Genomic DNA, 8,671 nt, shown 5'->3' on the forward strand with positions numbered 1-8,671 from the left:
ATATATGTATTAGTCCCAAGAGACTCCACTTTATCTCTGGCATTACAACAAAAACTTTTTATTCCTGGGCAGTACTGGAGACAGAATCCAGAGCCTGGCACATTCAAGCTAAGTCTCTAACACTGAGGTATAGACCAAGCCCTTTAGTTTACCTTCTAAGTACTTGTCAAAAAAAGTGAACCAAAACTCAGTAAACATGTAAACTTTTTGAAGGAGCTATCCCTCTGGATATGATTCCCTTATACCCTCAGCCTTCATTCAGTGAAATGGGGGAAGGTGGCACAGTCCATAGCTAAGTCCCAGGTAAGCTAATCATTAGTAATCAGAACACAAAAAGAAAAATTGGCTCGAAAGGAAGTCTAAGTCTAATTCACATATTAGAGAAAATGCCAATAACACAGTTACAAGAAAATTGCACAACTGGCACTTCTAGTACAAGATCTTAACATTACAAAGGAGATTAAAAGGACCATTTAATCAGATATGCTAATCTAGACAAAAGATGTGAATCTACCACACTATTTGAAATACAGACTTATACCACTAATATTACCAGTGAATCTTAACCTAAAAGTGTAACAAACTTTAGGATAACTGCTGAAAGCCATAATTTTAATCGTTTAAAAGTAAGCATAAGGAACTATACCGACATTATAAGAGCATAGCAAGTGTAAAGTTGCTAATGAATAAATTTCACTTTCCTCTTACTTCAAATTTCCACTTGTTATATATTCATGCTTGAAAGACTCAGCATTATATATAAAAACACATATTAAAGATAACTGGTTCAAAGTGTTTACTTAAAAAGGTTTAGAAATACCTACATGAGAACTTTTAATCTTTCTTACTTGAATGCTTCTTACATTTGAGTATGTTTAAGCTAATTTGTGAATACTCTCAAAAAATAATTTCCAGAACCAGTATGAAAAATACTAAACTACAAGTGTTACATTCCTTTAAGGAAAGGGAAAGCTTTATATTGCTCATGTCCCAAATTCAGTATGTGTTAGAATGCATCGGACATAGTGGGAACTGTAATATTTGCTTCAAAGAATTTGCTGTTTGAGATTTAATAACCAGGAAATTTACTAATAAAGTGTTAGCTCTGTGATTTATAAAATAATTCAGGGCCGGGGCTATAACTCAATGCCCAACATGATGAAGTATTAGTTTTACTTGACAGAACCAAAACAAAACTAAATTCAGTTTACAACTGAATGTTGATCTATACCCACTTTCCAGTCATGTATCTCATGAATAATGGTTTCTATATTTTAAGTAACACTAAAAAGTTAACTGTTTGCTTTTAGAAATATCTGTATCTCTTACCTTTTTGCCAGATAGTAAATCTTCTCCAAGTAAGTCATCTTCAAGTTCACTGAGAAGAAAAAGGAAGGTCAAAGTATTGTTCCTGTAATACTGGAAGTTTACATGGAAGTTTAACAAAGGCTCTGGAGCTCAGAGACTTTAGGGTGAAATTTGCTATACTTTCCTTTTACTTTATTAATAATGAAATGGTATTTTTAGCCAGGCGTGGTGGAGTATGCCTGTAATCCCAGCACTCGGGAGGCTGAGGCAGGAGGATCGCTGTGAGTTCAAGACCAGCCTGGGCTACATAGTGAGTTCCAGGTCAGTCTCAACTACACAGTGAGACCCTGTCTCAAAAAACAAAAAAACAAAAAAAAAAAAGAAAGAAAAGAAATTGTATTTTTAAATACAGAGAGAATTTTTTTGTAGGTAAGCAAAGACAAGATACAGGAGGTAGCTGACAAAACTTTTTAAGCTGTGCACCTCAGTAGCAGATCTGAATCTCTTTTACTGTTAAAAGAAACTTTTAGAAATAATATACAAGCTTTCCCCTATCTTTAAAAACTTACGATGAAATAGGAAAAGATCTTCAATATTCATCAAGATAAGGGCCAGGGATTTAGCTCAGAGGTTTGGTGGCCTGCCTTGCAAGCACAAAGACCTGAGTTCAATCCCTAGTACCAAAAAAAAAAAAAAAAAAAAAAATTCATCAAGATAAAAACCAGAGAGATCATGAGACACTCATCAAACTGTCAAAAACTAAAAACATTAAAAATGTTTTAACTATAATGAGGTTAAAAATTAAATCACAGTAACTAAGGGAATTATCTTTGTATAGCATGCAAGTCACAGTGGTCACTTGCAATGTTTTTTGGCATATTTCCATTCCAAGTTGACTGGGAGCAAGCTTCCTTCCCCACAATTAAAGCAGGAACCCTTAGCAAATCAAGAAGTCAGTCATTTTCAGTTTTTTTGATGAATGGGAATGGCTACCACTGGGTTATGTCTTTATTTCTGGAGAATCCAACCTTTTAAAAGCAAATATCTTTACAGAATATATAGAAAGAAAAAATACAGTTGGACTGATAATTCTATACACTATGTTCATGGAGATTTAATGACACCAATATCCTTTCTAGAAATGTTACGTTTTAAAATAAAGGATCTAAACTGGGCAAAGTGGTACATGCCTGTAATCCTAGCACTTGGGAGGCTGAGGCAGGAGGACTGCCTCAAATTGCAGACCAGTCTGGGCTACATAGTGAGTTTAAGGCTAGACTAAACTACGAAGCAAAATCCTGTCTCAGAAAGAGAAAGAGGGGGCAGGAGGGAGAGACAGACAGAGACAGACACTCTCTAGTTATAAAATTCTATAGGTTTTGAGAGATCAGCACTGGAACTATTTACTCAAAAAACAGAATACTAGGATTTCTAGAAATGTATATATGGGGCATGGGAAATTAGCTCATTGGTTCTGCTGCCTGTCTCGTAAGTGCGAGGACCCGAGTCTGATCTCCAGTACCAAAAAAACAAAACAAAAAAGTAATGTATAGAGTTATAGAAATGTACAATTCTATATAATAGCTTCTAGAACTACAAACAACCCTTAGCCCTGGGGCTCTTAGCTCAGTGGCACTATAACTGCCTTGCAAGTGCAAGGTCCTGAGTTTGATCCCCAGTACTGCACAAAAAAACAACAAAAAAAAAAACCCAAAAATATCAGTTATTTAAGTCACTGATGAGTCTCTTAGCTATTTTAAATTAACCCTACAATGTCTTATATCCTCATTCTTTTACTTAATGAAAAAACAATTTCATAATAAGAGAACATTTTATAGATGAAATCAGTAACAATACATTAAATAACTTCCCTAAGGCCACATAGCAGAAACAGAGAAAAATAATTCTTCATAAACTAATGCAGGACAACTTTGAGATACAATGCTCCTTCCAATGAAAAAACAATTTCATAATAAGAGAACATTTTATAGATGAAATCAGTAACAATACATTAAATAACTTCCCTAAGGCCACATAGCAGAAACAGAGAAAAATAATTCTTCATAAACTAATGCAGGACAACTTTGAGATACAATGCTCCTTCCAACATTTTTAAACCAGTAAGTATCTATCAGGCACAGTTTTTCTCTCTTCAGTGTTACAATTAATCCTCTAGGAAAGCGTAAAATATGCTGTCTGGTAAGCAACATTTACCATAGCTCTACTTAAGAATATGATTCTAGATGACCCAAAACTTACAAGCACCTCTTCAAAGACAAAGCCTATATTCCATCAAATTAAGCAACTGAAAATGGACAGTAATATCATTTTCCGAGGACACACTAATTATGATGGTAGTAAGACCAAGTGTTAGTAATTACACAAACAAAACACTACCAAATAGCTGTGACTTTCGCTGACAAGAAAAGATACTTGGAATTAAGAAGCTAATCTTTAATACTACCTACTCCTTTTCACAGAAAGGTCTTTGCATAGAAGATAAAATGATACCTACATCAGTTAGAAAATGAGTATAGTGTACAGAAGAAGGAGAAAGTACTTGTTGCCATGACTAAAGAGAAGCAGGATAATCACAAAGGACTAAAACAAGCACAAGTCAGTGTACTAAGTATTGTACAGGGGTGAGCTTTTTAAACAATATCATAATCCCCCCACCCCACACAGAGACAGTTACAGCACCAAGATTTTAAACATGGAAGCCCAGACTCTAAGAAGTTACATGATTTGCCCAGCATCATGCTGGGGCACCAGCAGATGAACTTGGTTTGCCTCCAGGGTCCAAATCTAAGGACCATGTACAACATCCATAGAACCACATACAACTGTCTTGCTGTTATCCTCAAGCTACAATGTCTCAAAAGATGTGCATAGAGAGCAAGAAACTTTTTAAATCTAGAAAACTACCCAAATCTCATCAACTGTTACTAAGAACAAGAAGGTACCTGTAGCGGTGCCTGGCCTGCCCTGGCAGCCTCATAAGAGTAGTGACCAATCACACCTTCTGGTAACAGGGGTCGCTGCTCTAGAAGACAAAGCAAGTCCTGCACTGATAAAGCTGCTGGGGCTGGACTGAAGAGCTCCCTGGTGGCGGTTTCACCCGTGATCACTGCTTGGGTTAACAACCTTGTGAATAGATACTTCTCATCAGAGTAGAGACAACCAGCTCAAGGCCAGCCTGAAATACATAGTAAAACTCTGTCTCAAAAAAAAAAAAAAATTACAATAATAAACATTTTAAAGTCTAGCAAAATACTGAGCAGGGTGTAAAGCAAAACGGACTCTGCTACCTGACTACTCTAGCAAAGGTTCTGGGTGTCTACAGTCAATACAATCAGTGCCAGCACTACATAAAGACACAGAGAAACATGGAAAGCCTCTTTTCTGTATAGCCCTGCATACAGTCCAGGCATGGAACAGGGCTCACTGTTCCTTCCACCTAGAGAGTCCTCACCTGAGCCCAAGAGGGAGCTCCACTCGGGGCAGGGCATCAGGAAGCCAGCAGTTCCCAGTAAGATTACTACAAGGCCAAGTGACAGATTCATCAAAGCACAGACTCCCAGATGAAGCACAGGTGTACACATACCTGTCCCAGTCTTCATCTGCAGCTCTTCTTCTCCAGGACCGCTCTGCACCAGGCTTATCAAACTGATCAAAGTCATCATCTGTGAGGAAGAGTCCACAAAACAGTCAGCTGCTTAAGAAACCTGTTTATGAACTTAGTGAAATAAATAAGTCACACATGTACAAATACCAAATAGTTTCTCTGGTGTGAAAAACTACAATGATACATAAAATCCTAATGGTGTAATGACAATATGAAATAGGAAGAAAAGGGCTAAAGGTGTAGGGGAAGTGGGAAGAGTAGGAGGAAGGAAATAAGGGAAAAGAAAAAAAAACATGAGAAAATGAAAAAATGGAAATAAAGTATCTGTAAATAGGGAAGGGAGAAGGGGGTGATAGAAGGGCAGGGGTAAGGGGAAAAAATGAGAACCAAGACCTGTCATGTAAAGGTACAAGAACCCAATGATGACTGTAACTGTACTATATACCTAAAGTACCAATAAACTCAATGAAAAAAAAAAAAAAAGAAAAAGAAAAAGAAAAAGAAACCTGTTTATGGATTCCTAGCCTGACACCCCAAGTTCCAAATGCAACTATCATAAATGCTTTAGGCATTTAAAATAATTAAAATGTTTAAAAATACCAAGCTACCCCAAGAAAAATAAATTTATTAAATATTATTAGACATGAAAAAAAGCACTAACAGAATTTTTTTAAACCATAACTTAAAAAGGAGTTCTGAGTGCTTATTTTTTACTGCACGAAAGAAAAACGCTAAGTTGCTAGAAGTTAAAAAGACTTTGAGAATACTTCTTGTAATATTCACATTTTTCCAAATTACAGAAAGAAGCAAAGACTCTAAGAAAAGTAGAGATAATATAGAGAAGTGCTGAGCACAGAAACAATACAAGTCAGTGTCACAATTTTAAGTTTTCTAGTAGCCACATTTGAAAAAGTAAAAAGAAGTGACTTATAACAGGTAAAATTTAAACTATATTTTATTCAACCCACTATATCTAACAACATCAACACAGAAAATAGTGACAGGATATTTAACATGTTACATATTCCCATATTTTGGACACGTAACACATTTCACATTCAACGTGGGTAAACCATACTTCAAGTGCCTTACAGCTATGTGTGACTATGTGTGACCAATGAAGTGGTCAATCAAGAGAAGTGATTTAAGAGTAGAACCCTTCAGGTTCTTCCCATAAATTTTTTCTCAAAAATTTGTTAGAGGATCAAATGTGATTATTTTAAATGCAAGGACTGACAGACTAGAAGATCTTCATGATACAGAGGTTTGTATTGTTTTTTTTAATTACAGTGAAACTCAAAGAACTGATATTAATATTTTCATCCTAGACACAAGTGAGAGCAAAGGCTTGGAGGTGAAGCGGGAGGATTAGGAGTTCAAAGCCAACCTGGGCAATTTAGTGAGATCCTGTTTCAAAAGTAAAAAGGTCTGAGGATACACACAGTGGAAGAATGTTGACTACAATCACCAACATATGAGTAAAGAGACAAAAATTATTAATAAGAACCAAATTCTCTAACTGAAAAATAAATGAACTCACCAAAGGGACAAAGAATAGATTTATGTTGGCAGAACTGAAAGGGAAAAAGAAAAAAAAAAAAGAACATAGCCTCAGAAAAATATGGGCACACCGACATACGTGGAAACGGTACTAGAAACAGAAAACAGAAAGAGTATCTGAAGAAATAATGGCTGAAAATTTTCAAAATTTTTAAGAAAATATTGATACCTATAAAGCAGCAGTGCAGTTAACCTTGCCCTGAAGTTACCATCTGGGGCTTAACCAAGAACAAGGTGGAATGATTAGGCCTGAAATGCAGTGAAAAACAACTTTTTTTTTTTTTTTTTTTTTTTTTTTGGGTACTGGGATCAAACTCAGGTCCTTGTGCTTGCCAGACAGGCAGCAGAACCACTGAGCGAAATCCTCAGCCCAAAAGAATTTTGAAAAAAAACAGCCTAATCCTAACCCTACCCCTAGACACACCAACTTTAGACTGAGCCAGAGAAACACAGCAGGACTAGACACAGTGAAAAACAACTTGTTTGTGCAAGGAAACCACCACCAGATATAGGACACACCAAAATCACTGTACTTACCAAATCAACGCAGAGACACACAGACACACATAAGGAGAAACACTTCGGACTACAGCACAACACACAACTTGTCACTTCTTCACAAACCACTCCAGTGACCTTGGCACGGCCTCTGCCCAGGATCATTAGGCCATGAACTCCCAAAAGTCCTCAGACTCAGCTTAGCACAATCCTCCCTGCAGTTCACACTGTCCCTTTGTGACACTGTCCATTTCCTTACCCTCAGCATCTTTGTACCCAATAAACTAACCCAACTCCAGAACTCCCACATTTACTGCACTGACACTGAGTCTGCACAGCTCTTAAGACAGCCTCACTGCACTGAATGTTTTGAGTGTGTGTTTGTTTTCGTGGTGCTGGGGAGCAATCCTAGGTCCTCATAAATGCTAAGCAGGCTCTCTACCACTGAGCTACATCCCCAGCCTTGCACTGAGTCTTCAACTCCTATAGTCTTTTCTCTTTCCCAACTTTCTATAACTTAGTACAATGAAGCATAATGTGGTTTATAAGCATTAGATATTAGGAGTTAATGAACACCCAACTTAAAATTGCCACAGTCACAACTCCCAGTGAAATGAGGAGTACATGAAGTGAAAGCTAATAAAACTAATGGAATTTATGAATCTACTAACATTCAATAAATTCTGATACTGCAAGATACAAGCATGACGGTCTATGTTACTGCCATAACACGCACAACATTATACATCCAGAAAGCTTCTATAAATTCAAAAGAGAATATTGCACTCACAACACAGTCAAAATGTTCCAAAGGCAGCTGGGTGCAATGACGCACACCTGTCAGCTCTGAGGGAGAATGAGGTAAGAGGATCACAAGTTCTCATCTTGCCTGGCCGGCCAACTTACCGTCTTAAAGTAAGTAATAAAAAGGGATAGAGATATAGTTCAGTGTGAAGGCTGTGGGTTCAATCCCCAATAACACCAAAAAAATAAAAAGTTTCAAAAGAAAGGACAAAATTTGAAAGAGAAAAATGACTCATCACTTACACGGAAATGCAATAATAGTTGATTCTCATCAGAACAATGTCAGCCAGGGCAGTAGGATAACATATTCATAGAGCTAAAAAAAGAATCTTAAATCCAGCAAAACTATCTTGCAGGAAATAACATAAAATTTACAGATATATGGAAACTAACACACAAAAATCAACCAACAAATCAAAGTACTTACTATGGAGATAAGAAAATGTGTTTGAAATGAAAAGCCATGAAAGCACAACATACTGAAATTTACAGATCCAGGGAAATCAGTACTAAGGGAGAAATTTATGGCTAAAAATGCCTACATTAACAAAGAAAGATCTCAACCACCTACTTTATCCCTTGAGGAACTATAAAAAGTAGAGCAAAATATATCAAAACTAGCAGAAGAAAGAAAACAATGACAGCAGGTACAATGAAACAGGCTAGAAAAATACTTCCAAATTATATTATTTGAGGCCAGCTTAAATCTAAATAAAGACATTATAAAGGAAAAAAATCTATAGACTATATCGCTTGTAAGTTCTTTTTAAAAAATGCTGCATCCTGGGCCAGAGATTTAGCTCAGTGTTTCTGCTGCCTGCCTAGCAAGTACAAGGACCCAAGTTTGATCCCCAGTACCAAAAAAAAAAAAAAAAA

The 8,671-nt window shown here is 36.6% G+C and overlaps 1 protein-coding gene across 1 annotated transcript in view; it reads right to left on the reverse strand.

Moving 5' to 3' along the window:
* Nucleotides 1–8,671, reverse strand: part of Rbm33 (RNA binding motif protein 33) — a 99,365-nt gene that overhangs the window by 78,567 nt on the left and 12,127 nt on the right. The window contains exons 4-5 of the mRNA XM_033763958.1: nt 4,913–4,991; nt 1,330–1,378 (exon numbers count right to left, since the gene is read on the reverse strand). Coding sequence (XP_033619849.1) covers nt 1,330–1,378; nt 4,913–4,991 — 128 coding nt within the window. The remainder of the gene's footprint in view (nt 1–1,329; nt 1,379–4,912; nt 4,992–8,671) is intronic.

Source organism: Fukomys damarensis, unplaced genomic scaffold (genome assembly GCF_012274545.1).
Source record: "Fukomys damarensis isolate Sample0158 unplaced genomic scaffold, DMR_v1.0_HiC HiC_scaffold_16, whole genome shotgun sequence".
Lineage (NCBI taxonomy): Eukaryota > Metazoa > Chordata > Mammalia > Rodentia > Bathyergidae > Fukomys > Fukomys damarensis.